The sequence below is a fragment of the Phascolarctos cinereus genome, unplaced genomic scaffold (assembly GCF_003287225.1).
Source record: "Phascolarctos cinereus isolate Bilbo 61053 unplaced genomic scaffold, phaCin_HiC Scaffold_4;HRSCAF=312, whole genome shotgun sequence".
Classification (NCBI taxonomy): domain Eukaryota; kingdom Metazoa; phylum Chordata; class Mammalia; order Diprotodontia; family Phascolarctidae; genus Phascolarctos; species Phascolarctos cinereus.
This window is the reverse complement of record NW_027555847.1, coordinates 104,584,898-104,610,935: the sequence shown is the minus strand read 5'-3', so window position 1 is coordinate 104,610,935 and position 26,038 is coordinate 104,584,898. Positions and strand designations below refer to the sequence as shown.

Here is a 26,038-nt window from a genome sequence, read left to right as displayed (position 1 = left end):
ACCTGTGATTTCATTGGTAAAGGGAACTAACACACGATAAAAACTACTAAAGCAGGAAGGCACCAGAAACGCAAAAACAAAAATTAAATAATCCCAGGAAAGTTACCATATAGGCTCAGCCCTAAGAGAACAATGGAATAGGTGGTGAGGTTTCTATCAATTATAAAAATCTTTTATACACAAATAGCTATTTGGAAAAAATTTCACTGATAATCTGTCAGGTACAGGCATACACCCCCTCCTAATAAACAGAATGATTATCAATACCATATACAACACATGAGAAATTTTATTACTAAAGGCAGAAAAAAATATGGGGCATAGGGATGTATTTTAAGAAACAAAAAAAAGATGATAGGTAATTATTTCATATTAACTAAAATGTCAAATGTGCTAGAAAATAGGAAACAAAACATCTATGAGTCTTTGAATCAAAAGAAGGCAAAGGGTTAAGTTTAGGAAAGAAAGAGTAGGTAAAGCCTTAGATGAGATTTATGCAAGAGAAAAATAGTTCTAAGTCACAGAAATCTAACTAGGAAGGCATATTCCCCCTAGAAGCCCTTAAGAAAAGGTGTCCAGCAGGTATGGCAAGACCAGCCCCAGTACATATTTCAACACAGCAACAAATAAAATGAGGATAACAGAAGATCACAGAACCTTTGACCACCTTCCATGTAGCAGAAGTTCTGTTCAATTTATTCCTTCTCTTATTTTCATAATTCCTTTTTCTGAAAATAAGCACTCTCTGCACTTGCCATTCTCCTTTCCTGCACTCTCACAAAAAGAGGTGTCCCCTTTCTTTACTCCAAGGCCTTCAATGAAGTCCTAGCTCCCATCCTCTCCCCCAAATCCCAAAAGACCTTGGTTTCCAGGAGTTTCCTTTCCCTCTTCTGTACATTCTAACTTCCTTCCAAATGAATTAGTACCATCTGCTTCAAATCTGCACAAATCTTTCCTATTTAAAAAAAATTATGCTCTATCTTTCATTCTGTTTTCTCTTTTCGTTGCCAAAATTCTTAAGTGAGTAATCTCTCTTTGCTACCTAAATTTATTTAATATCCATTCTCTTTTTAACAATCTAAACTATAGTTTATATCCTTGCCACTCTGCTAAAACTGTTCTTTCCAAGGTTATGACCACAATTTCAAATCCAAGGAATTTTTCTCTGTTATAATTTTTCCAGACCTCTCGGTAGCATGTGATACTACTGACCACCTCCCAACTCCTCCTTTCTCTAATTCTGGCTTCCACGAAGCTACATTATTTCACCCTACTTGTGTCCCATCCTCCATATATCTTTGCACATGTGATGACCCAAAAGTCTTTTTCCAGCTTTTAAGTCTATTATAAACACAAAATAACAAGAATTTATTAACTGCCTACTACACACCAGGCACTGTTAGGTACTAAAGATGCAAAGACAAAACAAAAACAAAACAAAAAATCCCTGCCATCAAGAAACTTACATTCCATTATAGGAAAGGGGAGAGAAGCAATATATTTACAAAGTAGAAACAAACTGACTGTGGAGGACAATGGAGGTAAAGACAGGAGAAGAAATCAGAATAAGCTTCCTATAGAAGGAAGCACCCAAGCTAAGTCTTGAAGGAAGCCAAGAATTTCATGAGGTGGAGGTAAAAATGGAGTCATAGCTACAAGAATGACCCATGAACAGCTGGAAGAAAGGTAGCTATGGCAAATGGAATGTCCTGAATAAGGAACAGCAAGTAGGCCAATTTGACTGAAGGGTGTGTGTGAAAAAGAATAATGCATATAAACTTGGAAAGGTAGGCAAAAGGCAGAATAATCTTTAAACACTAAAAAGAGAAGTTAGTATTTTAAACTAAAGGAGAGTACCCATCAGAGCTTCTTGAAGCAGGTGACTACTATGGTTAGACCTATGCTTTAAGAAAATCTATTTGGAAAATGATTGGAGACAGTAAAGACTGGCTACAAGGAGATCAATTAGGAGGCTACTGCAATAGTCTGGGCAAGAAGTAACAATGACCTGAACCTGGGTAGTACAAATGCAGCGAATAAATGTGTTGTGTAGGTAAAATCAGCAAAATGTCAAAAATGATTGAATATGAGGGATTGAGGGAAAAAGAGATAAAGTTGACTCTGAGGTTATAAGCCTAGATCACTGGAAGACTGGTGGTGCCCAAGATGACAATAAAAAAAAAAATGGCTGTAAAGACTGCAAAAGACAAGTACATTGCTGACAGAGCTGTGAACTGACCCAATCATTCTGGAAAGCCATTTGGTTTCTATACCCAAAAAGTCACTAAATTTTGCTAATCTTTATACCTACAACTTCCCTACTAGATATACATACCCCAAATATGTCAGACAGAAGGAAAGGACAAACATAAAACATATTTGTAGCAGCACTTTTTGTTGTAACAAAGAACTAGATACAAAATCAACTGTTGAATGACTAAATAAATAATGGTATGTTCACGTAACAGAATATTATCGTACTATAAGAAATATGGAAAGAGGTAAGCTTCAAAGAAATCTAGGAAGACTCATGAAACGATGGAGAGTAAAGCAAGCAGAACTGAAAGTTCCCATTTTATGTACATTCGTCTTTTCCTACTTGAGAATGTTCACTGGAGGAGATGGTATGATCACGTGAAGGTTTGTTTTTGTTTTTTTTTTTAAGGATGGAACAGTTCTATCCACTAGAGAAGGAACTAGTGAATAAATGATTGATAATTAGGGACAGGGAAGGGACAACTGAAAAGGCAAACTCATGGGGGAGATGTGGGAATGAGATCAAGGACGAAGAGGATAGTGTTTACAAGAAAAGCCATAACTTCCTTCATGATTGAAGCAAAGGTGAGTGGGGAATGATACAGAGGTGATTTGACATGTAGTAGTAGGGAAAAGAGGGAGCTGGTGACAAATAGACCCAATTTTTTCAATTGTGAAGTAATATCCTCAGATGGGTATCACATTCCTCATCTTCATCACAGAATCCATCAAAGCACAGTTCAGGGACCAGCCTCCTTTATTAGCATTTTCTCCCTCCTGAAATTACTTTTTACACTTGGCACATATACTACCCATGTGCACAGGTTTATCTCCCACCTAAATGAATATTAGCTCCTATTTTAAATTAACTCCTAGCACAATGCCTAGAATAAAATAGGTGTTCCCAAGGGCTAGTGTAGTCACCAGAAGCATCGAGCAATGAAAGAAGAGGTCAACACAATCTATCCTGTAGAACCAGCAGGGATCATCAAAACCTACACTGCCACTGCTGGGACCTGTGCAGTGTGTTCTACTTGTTCTGCCAAGAAAGCAATCAATGCTTCCAAGACTCTCACAGATGACTTTCTCTAGCACCTTTCAACAAGTGAATGGACCTGTCCCTATCCCACTGTAAAAGTATCTGAGCAATTAATCAGAGAAGCTAGTCTTCCCTGGAGACACCCTGGGGGGGTGGGAGGGGTGGGGTTGGGGGGCCAGAAAATTTGAGAATGAGTGCTGAGAATGTTAAATACCTGATTCAATTTCATGTAATTATCTTGCTATTCTGTTTCATTACGTGCCTTTTGCACCGAATTCTTAAGTGGCTTAGGCTGGTATAAGGAAATATACTGGTGAGGCCTCAGCAATAGCAATCTGAATAAATACCCCATCAATACTGTGCAACTGAGTACAGATGAAGGCTCATCAAGAAGGCCTCAGGTTGCATGTATCTTTATTCTCTCAGGCAATAATTCTGCTTACTAAAGGATCATCGACATAAGTAAATGACCTGCATGGAAATAAAAATATATCTGGTGAATTTTCCAGTACATGAAATAAGATTTAATTAAGTATATCTAAAAAAAACCAGTTGAGAATATTTGCTCTTGATTTCTTCATTACTTCCTCTCCCTCTATTTCTTGTCATTTCAGTCACACCCTGGATTTTTTTTTAAATTAATCTGACTTTTGGATTTCATTCTTTTCTAGCCATGATTAGAGAACTCATTAAAGGAAAAAAATGTAAACAATGTAGGTGTTCAATAAAGGTTAAAGTGAATTGTCCATCTCCTTCACTGGCTATTCTCTTTATTCATAGGGGTAAAGGAATAAACATTTATATAACACCTACTATGTGCCAGGCACATAGCTTCTAAGCACTTCCAACAAATACTACCTCTCATTCGATCCTTATAACTCTGGGAGAGTAAATATAATGACCAAAAGTAAGACTTAATTAAAAAAAAAAGATCCTTTGGGTGTGACTGAAATTAAAGAAAATAAAGGAGAGAAATTAAGAGCAAATATTCTCAATCGTTTTTGTTTCTTAGGTAATACTAATGACCAACATTTCAAATCTATACCAAATTAAATTTTACTTCACATAATTAGAGTTGAGGAAACTAAGGGCAACAAGAGGTTAAGCAACTTGACCAGGGTCATACAGCTAGTAAGTGTCTGAGACCACATCTGAACTCAGATCTTCCTGATTCTAGGCCTAGAAATCTATTCAATGCCCTTCTCTCATTGTTAGCTACCTAATGAAAACTTCTGCTTGGATGCCTATCTACTGCATAAAACTAACTTAACTTTAATCCAAGGGGGTCCTTCTCCCAACCCATATTAACTAAAATAACGTAAAAAACATCAACACCACTAAAAGACATCAGAAATCAGATTAACTACAATGACCAATCTTGGCTTCAGGCTACTGATGTGTTTATGAAACATTTTTCTCATCTCTATAGAAAGGTGGTAGATTCCAAGTGTGAAATTTTGCATATGCTGTCACATTTTAGTCTCTGTATTAACCGGTTTTGATTAACTTTTTATTTGTTACAAGGCAGAGTTCTGAAACAGGAGTAGAAAGTGAGAAAAACTGTGGTATAAAAATTAAAAAGCATCATGACATTCTTTTTTTTTAAGAGGAAATTCAAACCCAGTAAAGTTAAGTGATTTACCCAAAGCCACAAAGGCAGTATAAGTAGGTCATACTGGGCTTCAAACACAGATCCTGACTCCGTAAGTACAGTATTTTCTCTACTACCCTGCCAGACATTAGTAAGTCCAATTCTGACTCTTCAAATCTTACCTATCCTTTAAGGCCAGATAAGTGCTACTTCTGACACCCATCCCAAGCACTCTAATCTACACGATCTTTCATCCTCTGAATTCCTACTGTATTTCTTTATACCACGTTTGAAAATCACTAAATGATACTATCATTTTAAAAGTTTAAGAGTATAAATCAGAAATGGTCAAAGGACATGAGCAGGCAGTTTTCAGAGGACAAAATTAAAGCTATTTATAGTCATGAAAAAATGCTCTAAATGACTATTGAATAGAGAAATACAAATCAAAACAACTCTGAGGTACCACATCACACCTATCAGATTGGCCAAGATGACAAAACAAGAAAATGATAAATGTTGGAGAAGATATGGGAAAACTGGAACACTAATGCATTGTTGGTGGAGTTGTGAACTAATCCAACCATTCTGGAGAGTAATTTGGAACTATGCCCAAACAGCTATAAAATTATGCATACCCTTTGACCCAACAATACCACTTCTTGGTCTGTATCCCAAAGAGATGACACAAATGGGAAAAAGGACCCACATGTACAAAAATATTTATAGCAGCTCTTTTTGTAGTGGCAAAGAATTGGAAATTGAGAGGATGCCCATCAACTGGGGAACGGCTGAACAAGTTGTGGTATATGAATGTAATGGAATACTATTGTGCTATAAGAAATGATGAACAGGCTGACTTCAGAAAAACCTGGAAAGACGTATGTCTGATGCTGAGTGAAATGAGAAGAACCAAGAGAACGTTGTACACGATAACAGCCACGTTTTTGCAGTAACTAATATTGATAAACATAACCCTTCCCAGCAATACAAGAATCCAAGACATCTCTCCAAAGGCCTCATGATGGAAAATGCTATCCACATCCAAAGAAAGAACTATGGAGTTTGAATGCAAATCGAAGCATACTATTTTTTTTCTTCTGTTAAGTTTTTTTCCTCTTTCTGGTGGTTCCTCCTATTGGTTCTAATTCTTACTTACAACATCACTAATGTGAAAATATGTTTAATAGGAATGTATATGTACAGCCTACATCAGATTGTGCGCCATCTTGGGGGGGAAGGGGGAGAAAAATTTTAAACTCAAAAGCATATGGAAGTGACTGTTGATAAATCAAAATAAATTAATTTTTAAAAAAATATGGAACTCAAAATCTTTATGGAAGTGAATGTTGAAAACTAAAAATAAAAAAAAAAGTATAACTCAGGTTTCTTGAAAGAGCAGATAAGCCACTCAAGAGAAGAGACTGTATCATACTTACATTAGCCAACAATACCTAGCATGGTACTATATATATTCAATAAATACTCATTTAACAAAGATTTCCCCTCACCTCCTCTGCCAGATGATCTACTTCTTTTTTGAAGGGATCAAGCACTGGTGTTGAAAGTACACAATTCTCTCTGTTCTTCTGAACTGACAGTGATTGAGATGTATCCATTTTGATCTGTTTTTTGTTTTTAGAAATTGGCTGCTCTTTATCTCTAAGAGTCTTCGTCTTCACATCCTAAAGGAGACAAAACATGACATGTTCAGAGTTTTACTCATTCTCCTCCCACTCCTTAATTGTGTTGGTGAATAGTTTAGTATTCATGTTTTTTCGTTAGACATACATCATTAACAAAGTAAAGTCAGTTTCTGTGTAAGTAAAGTAAAATTAACTGGTGTAGCAATTCCGTGCATTTTAAATTGGGGAGAAAAATGAGAACTGTGTTCATAGACTAATTATTCTAGACACTTATCAGGCTATATTAGCTTTTGGTTTTAAATAAATTAGATGACATATTATTTTCCTACCCATACATTTTGAATATGACAGACAGCCTCTTGAGCTTTGTTAACTAGTGCTACATCTTGGGGCAGCTAGGTGGCACAGTGGACAAAGCACTGGCCCTGGAGTAAGAAGAACCTGAGTTCAAATCCAGCCTCAGACACATGATACTCACTAGGTGTGTGACCCTGGGCAAGTCACTTAACCCCAAATGCCTCAGCAAAAAGCAAAAAAAAAGTCACTCATGATATTCTTATGAACTATATGGACATTTAAGTTGGATGGCAGCATTACTAGGAGGGTTTATAACTCATTAACACTAACTGATGGATACAAGGGGTTTGATCAGTGCAAAGTATCTAATGGAATCTGAGCTTTGTTCAAAGACCAATTCCACACTTTCATCAATGACTTGGATGAATGTATACATGGCAAACTGATCAAATATGAGGATAAGACCAAGCTAAAAAGACCGATATGAAGAATGACAGAAAGCACCCAAAAATATCTCAGTAGGATATAATGGTTTAGCTGAAACCTGGATTGAAAAAAAAAAACAAAAAAACAGAAAAGTCCAAGATGAGAGAGGGATGTGTAGAAAACAGTCAGGCCTGGTAAATTATATACTTAAAAGGATTCAGTAATATAACGTTCTAGCCAAAAGAGGTAATGTACATAGTGGGCACTTAATAAATGTTTACTGATTAATCTGTGTAAGACAGGTTTAATGTCCACAACAAAGATGTACAATGCACCAGTGCCTGATACATAATAAGAACTTAATGAATGCTTATTGACTGACTAGCTGGTCTGACAAGTAGAATATTATGCCCAGTTCTGGGTACTGCATTTTAAAAGGGTCACTGATAAAACATGCCCAAGAGGATAACTAGGATGTCCCATACAAGGATCAGTTGAAGGAACTGAGAGTGTGCAGCTTAAACAAAAAGGGTGCTTCAGTAAGACGTGATAGTCTTCAAAATAACTGAAGAGGAATTAGATTCGTCTTTGGGACAACATAAGGAAATATACTTCTTAGCAATAAGATCTAGTCATAAAATTGAATGGGCTGCTTTGTGAAGTAATGAGAGTTCTCCATTACCAAAAAGCATTCAAGCAGAGGCTGGATAACCAGCTTGTCTAGAATACTGTAGAGCAGATTCATATTTGGGTAGAGGTTGGCCTAGATGACCACTGAAGTTCCGTGCAAAACTGAAGATTTTATGAAAATATTGTGTTTAAGTCAAAATTGTTTTAAAATGTACCTTTTCAAGTAACATAACACTGCTACTCTCAGACACTGTATCTGATGGCACTGGAAGAACAGCAACCCTAAAAGAGGAAACAATACCAACTGTCCATTAGAAAGTAGAAAAGTTCTACTTACATTTTATTCAATTGTATATTTTAAAGAATATATTTGCCCCGTATCTGTCCGTTACGATTTCTCTCAATTCGTCCCGGTCATCAAAAGGCAGTTTTATCTTGGGACAGCTTGTGACAACTAGAGCAATAATTCCGCTCTACCTGTGTATCAGCCTCCCAGAATACAACTTTGTCTACTGTACTGTTTAGATTTTGTTTTTCATTTGGAACAAAGACCATTTGAAACAAAGAATAACAACAAATACTTGTCTGCAACAAAGCTCTCTAATTCTTTACTGTTGTCAGTCAGGCTGGTGCCTTATCTTTCCCCAAAGCTCTAAACATGGATATTCTCCTAACATTTTAGCCTTGGATCTTTTCCTCCCTTAATGATATCATTCATCCTCATGACTTCAGTTATCTTATGCAGATGACCTCTAAAATCATCTAATCTCTCTCTAGTCTCAGTCTTATAATTCAAACTAATGGATGTCCTATCTGGATAACCCATAAGGACCTCAAACTCATTATGCCCAAAACTGAACCTCTCCATCCCTATCTTCACCTGAAAGTCTATTCATCCTCCTCTAACGTCTCTTCTGCTGTCATCATATCACTGATTCACAGATTTACAGCAGGAGGGGAGGGACAACAGAAGTCATCTATTCATTCTACATTAGAGAAAACTGAAGGCCAAAAAACCAACACTAATAATAAAGTGACTTCTCCAAAGCCACACAGGTAATACAGCCAGGATTTGAACATAGTACTCTACTACATCAATGGTCTATCAAGCTTGAAACCTGTTTTCTTTGACTCTTTCCTCATCCCCATCCATCACATCCAATCAGCTGTCAATTCCTAATAACACTATCTTCACAAACTCTCTCATATATATTATGGAAAAGGGAACAATGGCTCACCCTTCTACTGCCACTAAAACTACCCTATTTCAAGCCCTCATCAACTCCTGGTTAGATTATTTTTAACAGCCTAATTCTCTGCTTCCAGTCTTTTCATGCTCTAATTCATCCTTCAAAATGCTACCCACAAAATCTTACTAATATGCTGTATTCATGATGGCACTCCTCTATTTAAAAACCTTCAGTGGTCAGCCATAATTCATGAAATAAAAGTTTAAATAGCTTTATCCTAGTATTCACAGTCAGCCACAATTTGAGCCTCACTTTCTGGCAAACTGGACTACTCACTGTCCTTTATTATCATCCTGCCCTCCTCTACCTCTACTATTTGTTCATGCTGCTGTATACTACTGGAATATTCAGGCTCTTTTGGTCCTAAGTTCCAATTAAAAAGCTCTATTTTCTTTAAGGCCCAACTCATATCATAAGCTTTCTATGAAGCCTCTCTTGAGCATTTTATTTCAAAGTTATTTCTTCCTCCTCAAATTCTTCATGTCTGGACTTCTGCACTTATCACATTCTGCAAAAAGCATGGGGTTTTTTGTATATTAGAGTACAAATTTCTAAAAGGCAGAGTTTTATTTCAACTTCATATCTCAAATGCTTAGCAAAATTTCATTTACTTCATTAACCTGTAAGCTCAAAGTACGTACTCCCCTCTGATGATAAAGATTACAACCCACCCACATCTTCTCATCCTGTGCAACTCTTGTTCACTGTATTCCTTAATCTCTTCAAAGGGGTCTGCCCAATATGTTGGGATCCACCTTCTAGATTTCTTGATACTGCTTAGATACCAATGAAACCCAATGGTTACTCTTCATTCTTGCTAGATGAATGGCCTACCTCTTTTCTGTTAACCAACTGCTCTACTGGAATCCTTTATGCTACTACTCCTGTATAGTAATTCACTGCAATACACTCCTGGTTACTGTGTCCCTCTCCATTGCCCTTTGGGTCACCTTCAACTTTAATTTGTCAGAGAATGGGATATGTCATAATTCAGTCACACAGTATCAGTGCATGAATACTAACCATAAAAAAAGATGGGCCCGGGGCAGCTAGGTGGCGGAGTAGATAGAGCACCAGCCCTGGAGTCAGGAGGACCTGAGTTCAAATCTGGGCTCAGACACATGATACTCACTAGCTGTGTGACCCTGGGCAAGTCACTTAACCCCAACTGCTTCACCAAAAAAGAAAAAGAAAAAGATGGGCCTTGCTATTGGTCTTAGAACCAGATTTTCAAATTCCACTTTACCATGAGAGCAAGATGAAGTAAGAAACAAAAGCACAGGTTAAAAGCACAAGAGAAAGATGAGGAGGAGGTAATAATAGTCAACATTTGTAAAGTGCTTTAATGTTTCCAAATTACTCTGTTACATCATTTGGTCCTTACAAGGCAAGTACTATTATTATCCACTTTTATAATGAGAAAACTATTATGGCTAAAGAGAGATAAGAGTGACATTCCCAGGGTAACAATACAGCTACTAATAAGTATGATGGGGAGTATTTGAATCCAGATCTTCTTATTCAGTACTCTAACCACTACACCACCTAGGTGGTCCTGACCATAAAGGCCCCAGGTGCAGAGATGTAGAATACCAGACCCCTGGTCACACCTGGTCGAAACCTTCTAATGTCTTATCATCCAGATTGTACAAGCTCTCCCAATTCTCCCATTTGATCCAGAACACTTAACTCTACCATCTGATATAGGACTCTTACCACTATTTGAATCCTCCTTAACACAACACATTTCATCTTTTAATGCAGTATCTACCTACCCAACGTCAGTTCACTTAGTTATGTCCCACGGACATTCTTGACATGCTGGACTTACCAATTTGTTGTGGCTGAGTCCAGCACTTGTACAATCCTCTCTCTTTTTGTTTAGGGAGAAAAAAAAGGTAGGCTTCTGATTTAAGGAGAAGTTTGGGGCTGCTAAAAGAACTGTGGTATTTCCACAAAGGCAATTCAATTTGCTGTCTTCAACCTGTCTAATTATGGACTTACTTCAGTCTGAACTCTCTCTCCTTAAACAAAGGACTGACAAAATAGCCTCCTGAGTTATGCATACAGCTGATGGGTACTTTTCACCCACTTGTTGTGGAGAGTTCAGTCAAACTCTTGGATACTTACAGATTTTGCTGAAGAGTCTCCACAATGTTCCAAAGTCTACTGCAATCAGAACAATTATAATCCACAAAGAACACCTGGAGGACCTTACATTTGGACTGTGCACAGAATAACCTCCATGACAATGGCAAACTATGTTGGCAAACTATTTGTCTGTACATATCTCACTGTCTTTCAAGAAATCTTCCACAACTCCAGTAAATGCACAGAAGACATCTAATTGTAGGAGAACTTATAAAATAGCATTGTGTATATTTAATCAACTGATTTTTTTATAGTTGAGAATGATTCAAGATACCTGAAAGGTATGGATTCAGAATGCTTGCAAAAAATTTAGCTGTATGACCCTGGGCAAATCACTTAACCCCACTGCCTATCCAAAAAAAAAAATATCATGGCCCTCATATCATAGCTTATGCTCATAAAAATGTTGTAAAGGAAATACCGATGAATGAGCCTGCCCTACCATCTACAAAATTTTTATAAATAAAAATGTCATACATACAAATACACACACACTCTTCAAATCCTTGAAGAAGGTATGAAAAAGGAAAAAATAGGCTTTCACTGTATTATATTTCTATAGTAGGGCACATTTTTACAGTCAAGAAAAGAATAAAAGATGTATAGAACAGAAGATCTCATTAAATTTGTTACATTAAAATTCAATTTAACAATGTAAAATATGGCCACAACAAAAACATTCTGAAGTCTCCTAGAGTTCATACCTCAAATTTAAAGGGCATTTAACAAATACTTGCTGAATGAACACAAAGTTTTGTCTTGTCTGTTCTTGAGATAGACCTATTGGAATTATATAGAAGAGAATTACCTGATGGGTAAGGCTTGTACTCTAGGCTGAGAGAGTAATTCAATTCATTTTCACTAACATTTATTATATACCTGCTATGTGAAAGACATTGAGCCAGGTACTGGTTGTGGCTGTAATAGCACTCCATAGTTTTTCTATTCTGCCATGAAGAACCAATTATTCTTCAATTCCTATCAAGGACCCAAACCCCTAAGGAGAAGAAACCTTTTCAAACTACTCACAACACAGAAAGAGACATACTAGTTTGGTGTAGGAAAGTGATGGTAATCTGAAGATGTGTAAAACATCTTCTCTCATTTCCCCCATTATATTATCAAGGGTCATCTTATCTGAAGCTGATAGAGCTATGGCCCTGGAGTCAGGAAGACTGGAGTTCAGATTTAGCCTCAGACACTTGCTAGATGTGTAACCCTGGGCAAGTCCCTCAACCTCTCTCAGCCTCAGTTTCTTCATCTGAAAAATGGGGATAATAGTATCTACCTCTCAGTGTTGTTGTGAGGATAAAAATTAGATGTTTCTAAGTGCTTTGCAAACTTTACAGCAGTACATAAATGCTAACTTTTATTTGTGCATAGACGGCAGCTATTTCATTTCCAACTCCTCTGAACAGGGAAAAGATTGTTAGCAATTGATCAAAGAAAAATCTCATAATACAGACTGCTAAGATCCCAAGAGAGTTCATTTTAATGGACGTGGACTTCATACCAATATAAGATCTTTTAAAACAAAATAATTATTTTCTTCTTCACTATAATCAGATATACCAAAAATACAAGAAGTATGGGCAGAATTAATTTCACTAATTAACGGAGAGGAAAGATGCAAGAATTTTAAAAAGAGATATTTTAAAAGTTTTTAAAATAGATTACTTCATCACTCCTAAATTAGTTCTTAATAGAATGCTATGTTACTTTGCTTTAAGTTATCAGATCAGACCTCTACACAAAGATATGCTACATTCTCAACTATGGTTAACCTGTTCTCAGCGGATGAAACTGAAAGCACACTGCCAATAATCTACTTGCATACAGTCAAAACCCAATTAATTAGATTTTCCTATTCCAAAAAAACCTTCTAATCAGAACATCAGGCAATTATGCACACTAATCACAAATACAACTAGCAGATTATTCAGAAATTTCCAAATGTTACCAAGATACAGAGTAGTTTAAAAAAAATACATATATAAACAAACTACCAATTAGAATTTGTATTCAACACTTCAAAAAGCAAAATAATATCCTTCATTATAAATAACCCACTTCTATGTTACAGTAAAGGAACAGGAAAAAAATATCACCTTATGTATGAGACATTAAATCTTTTCTTTCCCAATGTGTGATGACACTAAGAAGAACTATTTAATTCAGTCAATTAGAAGATGAAACTATCATTTAAAAACTGCTTTAGAAAATGTCCTAAAATCAGGAATAAAATTAAAAGGCTAGCTCTACCTGTTCACAAGTTCATCCGCAGTTCTTACTGCATCATCATCCTTCCAGTGGGAATTTTCTTGGGTATGCTTCTTAGATGTATCTAACAGAACAGATTAATTATATTTTTGTTATCCAATGAGCCACTCCAAAATATTCAAACATCTCTTGAACTTTTACTTAAAAAAAAAAGGAAAACAATACAAAAGAAATAGCAGTGTAAATATCTTGATAAAAGAAGAAGCAGAGTAACAAGCTGCCTAATAAAAGACTATGTGACAAATTATGACAGTTTATATTAATCAAAGCTCCCTGGCTAACACAATTGATAGAGCAAGAGATAATCTTGGATCAACGGTTCAAACCCCACCACTGCATTTTATTATGCATTATTTATCTAGCATTTTTTAAAAGGCAGCATGATAAACACTGGCTTTGCTGCCTCAAAGTCAGAAAGACCTGTATTCAATGTGCTAGGCCTGCAGAAAGAAGAAGAAGGAAAAAGGAGGAGGAAAAGAAGAAGAAGAAGAAGAAGAACAACAACAACAACAACAAGAACAACAACAACCACCACCACCCTGGGCTCAAGGACTCTAATTGAGGAAAAGGGGAAAGAAGAAGTGGCTCAAGTATTGCCTCTAACACAGTGGCTGGATGACCCTAGGGCAAGTCACTTTACTTCAGTATTCTAAGTAATTCTCAGATTATAAATTTTAGGATAGGTAGCAACCTGCATTGGTAGAGGGAGTTCCCTCGACCAATTAAATCACAGGTCCTGTTCCCTATTCCCCTATACCAAATCAAGCTGGTAAAAACAAAAATTTGGTAGTCTATTTTCCTCCAGATTATACAAATGGTATTAATTTATATGAATGCAACTAAAAGTAGCAATTATGGCAACATTTATGTAGTGCTTTAACGTTTGCAAAGCACTTTATGATTGCTGTCTCATTTATCTTCATAACAACTCTGTGAGGTAGATTTTATTACCATTCTCATTTTATAAATGAGACAACAGAGGCTCAAAAGAGTTTAAGTGATTTGCCTAGGGTCTCAGAGCCAATAAGGGCCTAAGGAAGGATTCAAACTCAGTCTTCCAGACTCCAAGTCCAACACTAACCACTGTACCACCTTGCTGCCTTGAGAAAGTTAGGGGAAACCAGCTGTGTCACTCTGGGCAAGTCACTTAACCCCAGCTGCCTCGCCAGAAAAATAAAAAATAAAAAGAAAGTTAGGGGGGAAAAAAACACCTTAAAAAATCTAGCTATTTTAAAAGTATACTTTAACATTAACTTTATAAAACAAAGCATCAAAAAGACATCTCAAAAGTTATAACGGTACGAGATAAATACAGAACTTAAATAGTTCAATAGCAAATTCTTATACAAGGAAACTACATTTTTATCCATCCAATGTTTCAAAGATATTTATAAAATGTTCTGTAGAACACTTTGATGAAGAAAACAAACATTCATAAGAAATGTCATAATGACTGGCTTATAATTAATTTCTAAATTAAATATTATAAAGCATTTCAGTGAAAAAGTCATGGGAAAAAACACTGGTCATGTCCAGCTAAAGTCACAAAAGGCTAAGAAATGAGAATGAAGAATCCTATGCAATGGAAACAATTTAGTCTAAAAGCTTAGGATCCAAGGGGCAGCCATCTGCATTTGCTTTGTGGTGATAGGTGAGGCTTTCAAAGCAGAAAACTAATTTCTAACAGCACTAACTGTATCTCAAATACACCTGTGATCTCTTCAATTGGGGAATTCTATCCAATGAAACTGACTGCAACCTATTTCAGGTCTGCTTATCTAGGTCTCCTATAATTTCATCACAGAGGATCCACCCTAACTGTGCTGGTGGCTTTCACTTTCCCCCGACTACCCAGGAAACACTGGCTGTCCACCTATCATCCACTCGCCCTTACCACATGACCAGCCCATCTTCTCTTCCTAACATTTTTTTATTATCTCTTACTGTTGTTCTTTTTGAAGCTCCTCATTGGTTACATGTTACATGTAGCCTGCTTATACCAATCATGTGCCACTCCACTGCCTTTTGTGTGATATTAATTTTTAATTTTTCAGAAACTGATGTATTCCACGTCCCCCTACCATTCAGTAACACCAGTATGGTGTTTTATTCTGACACCCGGTCAAATGTGGGGAGAGCCCTGGTATCTCAAACACACACCAACAGAGTACTATATCTAGCAGGTTCTACTATGTTGGAAAGGCTTTAAATATGGCCCCAACAAAAGACTGTATATGCTTTTGAAGAACAAGCTCAATTAAGTGTGGAGAGGGTTCATTACTACTTGGTAATAATTTTTTTGGGCACAGCAATCTATAAAGCAAAAAGGGAGAGAATGGCCTTCAGTCCTGTGTAGTCCCCTATGTGAGAAAATGGAAACAGTGTTAAGAATCAATGTTACGACCATCTATATACTTTAATTTAATGTCAGGACCCTCTAAATGTAAGATTTTTTTCCCAATGACTATGGAGTGACATACAACTAGTTCAATCAAGCCAATATTGAAAATTCTATTAAAAAAAGGGGGGAAGTTAAAGTTAAATGAAAGATTGGGTCATAGATATGCCACCCTCCTGTCACTTAATGGACTTAAAATTACAGAATAAAATATACATTTCTGTATATGGTCACAATGTAGGAATTTTGGGAGGACTACATTTTTGACATGGGGGTTTTTTCTTTTTTCTTTTTAATTGGTCAGCAGAGGAGGGGAACACTAAGATAATAAAAGCTTGCAAAAGTCAAAGAAATAGAGGAAAAAACCTTATTCAATAATTCTCTGACAAAAAAAAATCAGGTAAGACTTCAAACAGGAAGCTGTAGGACTACCAAAGGCACTTGCCACTTTGATGGTTTGTGATGAAGGACATCTAGCACAAAGTTCATAATGAAGAGGGTTTCTCTATGAATGATGAGGTTGGTCCTCCAGATGTTCCTATTTGCAGATTACAGTGTGCTGGGGACATAAAAGCCCTGTGACATTACAGTCTTCTGACATAAATCTGCAACCATGTGAAAGAGTTTGGGTTTCACATACACACAGGATAGACTAAAAAGATGAAGACTATCTATTGCCCAGATTATGACATACATTTGGATCGACAACCTTTAGAGCTTGTCCATCAATATGTACATCTGGGACAGACAATACAAATGGACAATAAACTTGGCCCAGAGTTGAAAAAGAGCAGGAAAATGGGCTGGACTGGCTTTAAGAAATTGCAAAGCTCCTTTAGTAACCCCCAAGCTATCTACAAAATTATAAAATTCTAAGCAAAAGAAGGCAGTAAACTTAGAAATGAGCAAGAAGAAAACAAATGTCACAACCTAAAGGAAACTAGCAGCTGGGTGCAGGGGGTAGAGTGCCAGACCTGAAGTCAGAAAGACCCATCTTCCTGAATTCAAATCTGACCTCATCCACTAGCCATTTGACCCTGGGCAAGTCATTTCACCTTGTCTGCCTCAGTTTCTTCATCTGTAAAATGAACTGGAGAAAGAAATGGCAAACCACTCCAGTATCTCTGCCTAGAAAACTCCAAATGCGCTCACAAAGAGCTGGACAGGACTGAAAAACGAAGGAACAAAGGAAACTAAATTGGAAATGTTTAAATAGTAAATAACTCCATGAATGGGGAGAGGAGAGAGAAGGACCCACACAGTGAGGAAATCTATCTCAATTCATAACAAAGATTTTCTAAAAACTGACCCAACACAAAAAGTGGAAATCAGTTGTCAAGACACTGTTCTCAGAATGAGTCTTCAAGCTCAGGAAACACCATTCCCAGATGAAAAACTAAACAATTAGGTGAGAGTGGCCCAAGAAGCATAGGGGTGCATACACAGTGGGCCTGGTTTGCCCTTGTGCCCTAGTGTCTCAAAAATGGTATTTTGTTTCTCACTTTTGTTTGAATTTTTTAAATTAAAATTTGGTAATTAAAAAAAAAAAGAAAAGAAAAACTAAACAATTACAAGACAGCCAATCAACATTTCCACTTGAGCCCCTCCCCCTAGGTCCTGATTAGTCTTTTTCTTCACGTGTCCCACCAGGCCAGCTCCAGCCATGTTTCACGTTACTCCCCCACCCCTGTTTTCTCCAGCCACCTTGCTGACACAGTCAAGGGCCCTTCCCACACCTTCATTCCCACTTTCCAGTTCTGGAATGATAATCACACTAATAGTGCCTTAGATACTGGAAAATGTGTGTCAATTTTCTCCCACAATGGCTCCATTCACTGTCCTTTAAACTTTGTGGATAATACCCATTCCCTGTATGTTTGGTCTCTCTTATTGGAAAGTAAGTTTCTCAAGGGTAGAATCTGTCATAGCTTTTTTTTTAATCCCCAGCATTTAGCACATTCAAGGAAAACAATGAACATTTATTAAGCACCTACATACAAGGAACTGTTCAAGGTGCATGGACCAGAGAAATAACAGTCCTTGCCCTCAAGAAGCTTACAATGCGTGCATAAATGAAAAAGCTTTTATTAAGGGCTTATTTCATCCTAGACACCATATTAAGTGCTATGTTTACAAATAGAAAAAAGCAAGACAATCCCTGAGCTCATGGAGATTACAGTCTAATTGGGAAAGAAACTACATAAAAAGAAATGGTTGTGAGAGAGTAGTGTTTTGAACCAGGAAGTCAGAGGGAAGATTGACTGGAGTCACAGGACAAATGACTGACACATCCTTTCCAAGTATTGACTTAATTACCGATCTCAAACAGAGTTGGGAAGAGAAGAGAACTTCACAGGAAAAAGAGATTCTGAGAGGGAAGGGGCATTAGGTATTGCATGGCACAGAGATAGCCAGGATATGGTGGGCCTAAGATTGGGCAAGATAAAACAAATACTTATTCAGAGACCAGGGTCAGAGGACTGAGAACTTGAGTTTGGGGAGAAGGAAGATAGAGAGCAAGTGATAGGATAAAGAGACATAAAAAGGAAAATGTGTGCATATCCAAGTAAATAAAAATTACCAGGGTGGGAGTGGAGGGGATCAGGAAGCACCTCAAATAGGAGATGGCAACTGAGCAGAGCTCTGAAAGGAGTTAGGCACTCCAACAGGCAGAGGTGAGGAAGGAATAAATTTGAAGCCCAGGAGATAGAATACGTACTACAAGGACGATGTAAGTCCACCAGTTTAGAATGTGGAGTATAGAAATGTGAGTAAAGTGTGATAAACTCGGAAGGATAGACTAGAGCCAAACTAGGAAGGGCTTTCAATGACAAACAGGAGTTTCCATTTTTATGTGGGAGTGAAAGAAGAGACATCATGAGCATTTTGACAAAGGGAATAACATGGCAGCCATGAGGACAGATTGATGAGGATTAAGATACGAAGACTTAAACAGGAAGACCAATTAAGAGTCTACTACAATAATTCAGGGGAAAATTGATAATGACCTGAACTAAACTGCAGCCATACGACTAAAGAGAAAGGGCTAAGTGAGAGAGATGTTGTAGAGGCAGAACTAACGAAAACTGGCAAGTAGCTGAATTTGTAAGGTGAGGGAGAGTGGTAGAGGTAAGATGAGTCCAAGGTTGTAAACCTGGGTGACTAGATAGATAGTGGTGTTCTTAAAAGAAGTTGGGAAAGGGGGTGGATTTTAATGGGAAAGATGAGCTCCGTCTTGTACATAAATCTGAGGTTCCATGGGACATTGAATAGAAAATATCTATAGGCAACTGTTGATGTGGATTAGAGATCAATCACTGGATTTGAATATCATCTACATAAAGCTGATAATTGAACCATAGGTGCTAAAGAGATCCCTGAGACAAAACCAAACGCCAGTCTATTTGTTCCTCAAAAATATGGTACTTCTAATGGAACCCCTAAAGATTGTGATTCTTCCTTCTCATGGGATCCAAAAGCTTTTATGTTGCTGGCAGAGGGCTCTGAAGAAAATTATCTGATACGAGAGAGACATAATCAAAGAATTTCAGAGGTAGAAGAGACCCAAGAGGTCACCTTTTTCAAAATGTACTAGAACAAGATTAATGGGCATCAAAAAGATGGGTACAGTCTATAATGTAGTGGACAGAATTGGGGACTTAAAGAATCAAAAGACCTGAGTCTTAATCATATCTCAGACATTTAGTAGATCTGTGGCCCTAGGCAAGTCATTTCATCTTTTTGGGCCTCAGTTTTCCTCATTTGTAAAATGATGGGGCTTAATTTGATGATCTTTAAGGTACCTTCCAGCTCTAAATCCATAATTGTATGAACCACTGTATCCCCAAAAAGATAAGTCTAACCAATAACTTTTGAGATCTTGGAGGAGGAAAAATCTCAGCCTAACTCACAGAGTGCACTGTCCCCTGAAGATCCTGTTACCTCTGCCTGAAGCTCTGTCTGAACCAAGGGACCAAAGTTCCATCTCTGTACCAGACCTGCTGCCACTGCATACCTTGAAGTCTGGCAACCAGAATCCAAATAACCAAGACTACCTAGTTTTTCCAGCCTGTGTCCTACCTGACCATAATAAACTTCTAAACTAGCTCCTCTGCCCCAATTCATAACCAGTATTTAGTAGCAGTAACATGGTAGAAAGAGTGAAGAAGCATCGACCCCAATCCTGGTTATTCCTTAAAACCCAAATGAGTCACTTAACATTTCTTAAGTTTCTACGTCTATAAAATTAAGGGTTTCAATAGGATTATCTTCAATCCCTTCTAACACTAAAATATGATGACTCAATGATATTTCTGACTAACCACATCGCCAGCTGCCTGCCCCAACCAGTGTCCTGCCCAATTTCAACCATCACCTTCCGTTAATGTCCCAGCTAAATCTTAGACCATTAATCCAGCTCCGGATAATTCAAGAACATTACCAAGGAAAAGTATAAAGAACTTAAAATGTTTGCAATAAAAATTCAAAAACTACAAAGCTCTTGGGAGAAGTCACATGAACAAACCTGGAAGTGATATGGGATATCGAAAGAAGATACTGCTTTCATAAACTTCTTCTGAAGCAGGATCAAATGAAAGAGGAGACATTGCCGGTAAAAGATCCAGAGCCTTAAAACAAATGAGATTAGCATCTTGGAATAAATACATTTTGGTTATTGCTACTGTAATACTTCCATTAAATTGGTCTATGAATGATTCTTTATAACACCTAGATTTATCTTTTTTTTTTAATCAGTTTTCCTTTTCATACTTAGGGGAAGTACAACACAAGAGAGCTATGGAACTTTTATTAACTCCCTCCTCCCCTATTCATCCCCCAATGTTCCTTTATCTTAAACCGGTAAAGTACCTCAGAACTTGAAGGTTAGTCTAATGCCTTCACTAATAAAATCTGTATCTCAGATTAAGATTGCCAAACATAATGACTATACTGTTTCATGTTGCATTTATCTATTTCAAACATATATATGAGCAAAATCATAATTGAACCCTGGATCTTATAAAAATTGACTCAAACACAACAAATGTCTATATATGTACCAATTCTAGGCAGGCCATAAATAAAATTTTTCCCATAACTATACTCTAAAAACAAAGTATTGGAAAAGGAAATGTCAAATGACTCAGGTATCTCTGCCAAGAAAACCTCATGGACAGTATGGTCCACTGGGTCACCGAGAAGGTGGATATGACTGAATGACAACAAAAAAAAAAGTAAAAACATTAACAGCATTACTTACTGGAGTCTCATGTTTAATTAGACTAAAAGGAGCCTGATTAAGGAACTCTTCCCACTTCTCGTTCCATTTTCTCTGTTTTTCAGTATTTGACTGCTTTATAAAAATAGCCTCTTGCTTTATTTTATTCCTATAACAGACAAAACGCAGTTCAAAATCATAAAAACAGAGAAACATTCTGTTGAAAATTTAATAAGAAAATCTAATTGCAGAAAATAAAGCTGGCAAGAGTAACATAAACCCAAAGTACATATATATTCTAAATATACAACACATCAATTCTTAGAACTAAAGGAATAATCTATAAATAATACTGTAAATAGTAACCTCTCTTTTAAGGGACAGAAAGGGATTCCAGTTTTATCTTAATATTTTTTTTAAATATTAATTCAGAGTATATTATTCTCACTAGCTCACCATCTACAATAGGTTCACTGGCACCCTACACTTCCTTAGTTGATTTTAAGAAAGTTTTAACATACCGATAGAATAACTGACTCTAAAAACAGCTCTAAACAATAAAAAATGTCAAACAGGAAACTCATTTCCTTTTCTCTCTTTTGTTGGGGGGGAGGATGTGCAGAAGAGTGGGTAATTTAAGCTAAACAAGGAAAAAGAGTATTATCAACTTTATTGGATATTTCAAACATTTCTTAGTGGTTAGTGAAAGTAAAAGACTATGGGCAATTAAATTCTATATATATCTGGCAAAGCTGAAACAAGTTCAAACTACATCAAGAGCAAATGTTCTACTGACAGATACTATCTACAACTAGTCTTCATTCCCAATAACAAAATAACTAAGCTTTCTAAGCTTCAAATAGGTTAAAGCTGGAACTGACAATTAGAAATCATGGGGGGGGGGGGAATTCTTAACCCTTTCTATGTCACAGACTCCACTGGCAGTCTAGTAAAACCTAACAACCCCCCTTCTCAAAATGTTTTAAATGCATAAAATAAAATACAAGATATTACAAAGGAAACAAATTATATTGAAAGTTATTAATATATTTAAAAAATAAGTTCGCAGACCCCAGGTTAGTCCAAACTCATTAGAGATAAGGAAACCAAATCCCAAAGCTGGAGTCAAGACTCATAATCCAAGTCTATTGTCTCCCAGGCCAATCTTTTTTCCACTGCATACCTCATCTGCTTCACTTGTGATAATGTGTTTTTCTGAATTCTGGCCTCTCTCTCAACATAACTAAGGTCTGTTGTCAGTCCTGTTTGGTCAGTACAACTACGTTCATCTTTTAAAATCTTCAGGGCTTCATTTAGTAACCGAATAACAGTTAAAAGATTCAATTTTCCAGCTTCATAAAGGTTTCCTATAAATAACTTTAAAAAGGGAGAAAGTGTTAGTAAACAACAGGATTTTGTGAACAAGAATATGCTATGTATTATACTTTATATTTTTTTACCATAGGGAAAAGTCACCTGTACCATCAAGAGCTATATGAAAACACAAATATGCCCCCTTGAATACAAAGTACATTCAATCCTCCAATGAACCAGTACACAAGAATTACATACCACTCTACATTTTTAATGAAAATTCTCATATTGATACACGAAAAGAAATAGATCAATAACACTGACAGTACAAGTTTCATTAGCTGAATACAGATTACAAAATAAAAATGCCCTGTGCAAGCTCTTTCAATACCTGTCTCATAACTCGAATAATAAAATACCATCTTAATGAAGAGACCTTCTATTAAACTGACAGACTGATTACAGTTGAGTTATTCCTTGTTCTACCTATTTAATTCAACTTTATGTAAAAAAAAAACTCAAAGTTACATGAAAAGTTCTAATGAATAAAGGAACTCCTTTGCATGAGAAGAATGCAGGAAGATGCAGAAGTACTGAGGTGATTCAATAGGTTTAGATTTCACGCAGGATCACATAATGCAAAAGTGGCTAATCTGTGTGTTCATCATGCAGCAACTTAAAAGAATTCACTTGAATTAAGCAAATTTCACCTAATATAGATGTGTTCAGATAATGAAACCCTTACATAAATCACAGAGCAGTTTTTTGAAAATTGTTAGCCCAAATATTTTATTAGAACAGTAAAACAAAGACAAATTGACTAAGTGAAAGTCATTTAAAAAAAGAAAACATATAGAATCAAGAACTTACATGGTACATTTGTTTTTCAATTCTGTCCAGTAAGAGTCTTGGAACCTTAATAGCAACACCAGCTCCATCCAAAGTATACTGATCAACATGACCTGAAATGACTGAATTAACAACTTCTCTTTCTTTTTCCAAAAATGTAAGAGTTTCCATCACAGAATCCCACATCAATCGAACCTTTGAAAGTACAGATTATTTTTTAAAAAGAGACTAAATAAACTAAATATTATTTAATAGACTAAGAAATGAGGGGTAGGAAAGTGAAATCATATTACCTCATTTACTTCTAAAAGTAAATAAGGCAAACTTCTTAAAAGTTTTTAAGACAATTTACAAAATGGCACTTTAATAGTCTGAAAGCATGGCTACAACTTCCAGAAGTACTTCTCAGTCATGAGATATCTCAGTCACTGGAAGAATCTGGCTTGTTATTAAAAAGAACATTACACTACTGAGATGCATGACATACGATATTGGTGTAACAAGAAAAATCAAGAAAGGGCCCCCAGCTCAATGCAGGTACACAACAAACCAAACTTATGGGAGTATACAGACAAGAGTTGCACCATGAGTAAGCATTAATGGGTTGTGTGCTGCATCAAGGGAGGTAACATCCACGTGATTGAAATCATAGATTCGTGAGTATCTGAATATTCCCCAGTCAGAGTGTAATTTTTTTTACTACTAGGTACCAAGAAGATCAGAAAAAGTAATACTTAACTAGGTTTACAAAGATCACGATACATGTAGACAGCTACAATAAGGCAAAGATTAAATGTTTTTAGACAGCAAAATAATGAACTTTTATGGCAAAGAAAAGTCTCACCTTTTGAACTTTCTCTGATATGTTTCTTTGGTCTTCATTCTGGTTCTTTCTAGTTAAAAATTAATTCAGTTAGTTACAACAAAAATAACATGATTTTGTGATTAAGTCAACTCTTAAATCAGTTAAAAAATCCACTTACTAAACCCAGACTGAATAAAAGTATAACTAAAATACTTACTTTTGTAATTTTTGCAATTCTGTGTACTGTGAATTCAAATCTCTTATTTGTTTAATTAATGATCTGCAAGGAAACAAAATAATTTATGGCTCTATTCAAATAACTAGTTCCATCTTTCGTGGTAAGGAACACAAGGGAAAATATTGTTTGTATCCAATCCTCACACTTTCTCCATTTTTACTCAAGCAAAAGGAAAGATGATTTTAAGGTTCTCTTGAATATATATTCTTCTAACTTTATTCAACATCTGGTTAAAGGCCCTCCTATAATACGGTCATAGATTGAGGGATGGAAGAGGCCTCAGAGATTGCTTATCAAGTCCAAACTCCTCATTTTACTGAGGCTCAAAAAGGTTAAATGACTTCCCCATGGTCACACAGCTAGTAAGACCTAAGAAGGGATTCCAACTGAAGTCTTCCTGACTAAAGTCCAGCTCTCCACTTTACATATAAACACAATAGTATTAGCAAGCAGGCATTTCACAGCCAGTTCCAAAGAATTTTTACATGGGTCTCCCTATACAACTTATTCTTTTGGTGAGGGAAACTCTCAGAAAAAGTTCCCTTAGGGTATTACATCATATTCCACTTTTAAGGACAATTTTGAAGCAAGTATGACTTAAAATGTAACTGAACAACAACTGAAATTCTCCATTTTACCAAAATAAAACTATTACTTACTGAGAATTTTCTTGGTATTGTCGAATCAAAGAATCTTCTTTTTGTAAAATCTGTAAAAACCAGGTACGTGCTACATGGCATCTTGTAAATGACTTATGAGGATCTTGAAATTTTATATTAAATGACTCTACAAAGCACTTATTAGAACCTAAATTTAAAATACAAAAAAGTAACAAATAACTTAGTATTCAAATTAGTATGCTTTTAACAACATGGCATTTAATTGAGAGATTGCTAAAATAGCAGACGTAATTGTAAAACACTCGTATTTAAATGGTTAATTAATATTTCAAGAAAAGCAGACAAATTTCAATTATTCATACTGATAGGATAGGATGAATAAATAAAAGCCACATTACTTAAAAATATTTTAACCATCTAGTTAACTAGGGCTACAAGAAACTAAGGAACTGACATTGATTTTTCCCCTCATTTCCAAAACATATACAGGCTAAGAAGCAAATGGCCAAAAAGCACTCTCTAGTATGAAAAAGAATCACCAACCTCAGAGTTGGAAGTGACCTCAGATTATCTGGTACAATCCCTGCCCAAAAGCCATGAATTCCTTGGACAATATCTCTGTCATCATCCAAGATTCTGCAATGATGGGGGAACTCACTACCCCAAAGGCAACTCACTCCATTTTTGGACAGTTCTAACTTGACATAGTTTCAAACCCTCTGACCAACCTAGTCATGCTGCCATGAAGGTTTCCTGGTATATTAAAAAGGACTTTCTAAACTGTGGTACAGAGTTCTGAACAAAACACTCCAGATGTGGAACAACAAAGGCAGAGTACAATATAACTGCCTATCCCCTTAATCTGTACTTTTATTAATGCAACTGAAGATAACAACCTTTTTCTTTTCTTTTTTTGCTAAATCATTAATTAATGACTTCAGAGTTTCCCAAATGCCAAGATCTCTTTTACATGCTTTCAAGGCACATCATCCCCATTCTGCACTTGCAGAGTGGTTTTTCTGAACCCATG

The 26,038-nt window shown here is 36.3% G+C and overlaps 1 protein-coding gene and 1 non-coding gene across 2 annotated transcripts in view; both read right to left on the bottom strand.

Annotated features, from left to right (window-relative positions):
* The window catches only part of HAUS6 (HAUS augmin like complex subunit 6), a 41,885-nt gene that overhangs the window by 5,613 nt on the left and 10,234 nt on the right, over nt 1–26,038 (bottom strand). Inside the window, exons 5-14 of the mRNA XM_021002205.2 lie at nt 25,048–25,195; nt 24,368–24,430; nt 24,190–24,238; nt 23,367–23,540; nt 22,366–22,559; nt 21,225–21,351; nt 20,490–20,592; nt 13,549–13,630; nt 8,101–8,167; nt 6,398–6,571 (exon numbers count right to left, since the gene is read on the bottom strand). Coding sequence (XP_020857864.1) covers nt 6,398–6,571; nt 8,101–8,167; nt 13,549–13,630; nt 20,490–20,592; nt 21,225–21,351; nt 22,366–22,559; nt 23,367–23,540; nt 24,190–24,238; nt 24,368–24,430; nt 25,048–25,195 — 1,181 coding nt within the window. The remainder of the gene's footprint in view (nt 1–6,397; nt 6,572–8,100; nt 8,168–13,548; nt 13,631–20,489; nt 20,593–21,224; nt 21,352–22,365; nt 22,560–23,366; nt 23,541–24,189; nt 24,239–24,367; nt 24,431–25,047; nt 25,196–26,038) is intronic.
* On the bottom strand, nt 8,250–8,380 carry LOC144457316 (small Cajal body-specific RNA 8). Its single transcript, XR_013486628.1, has one exon.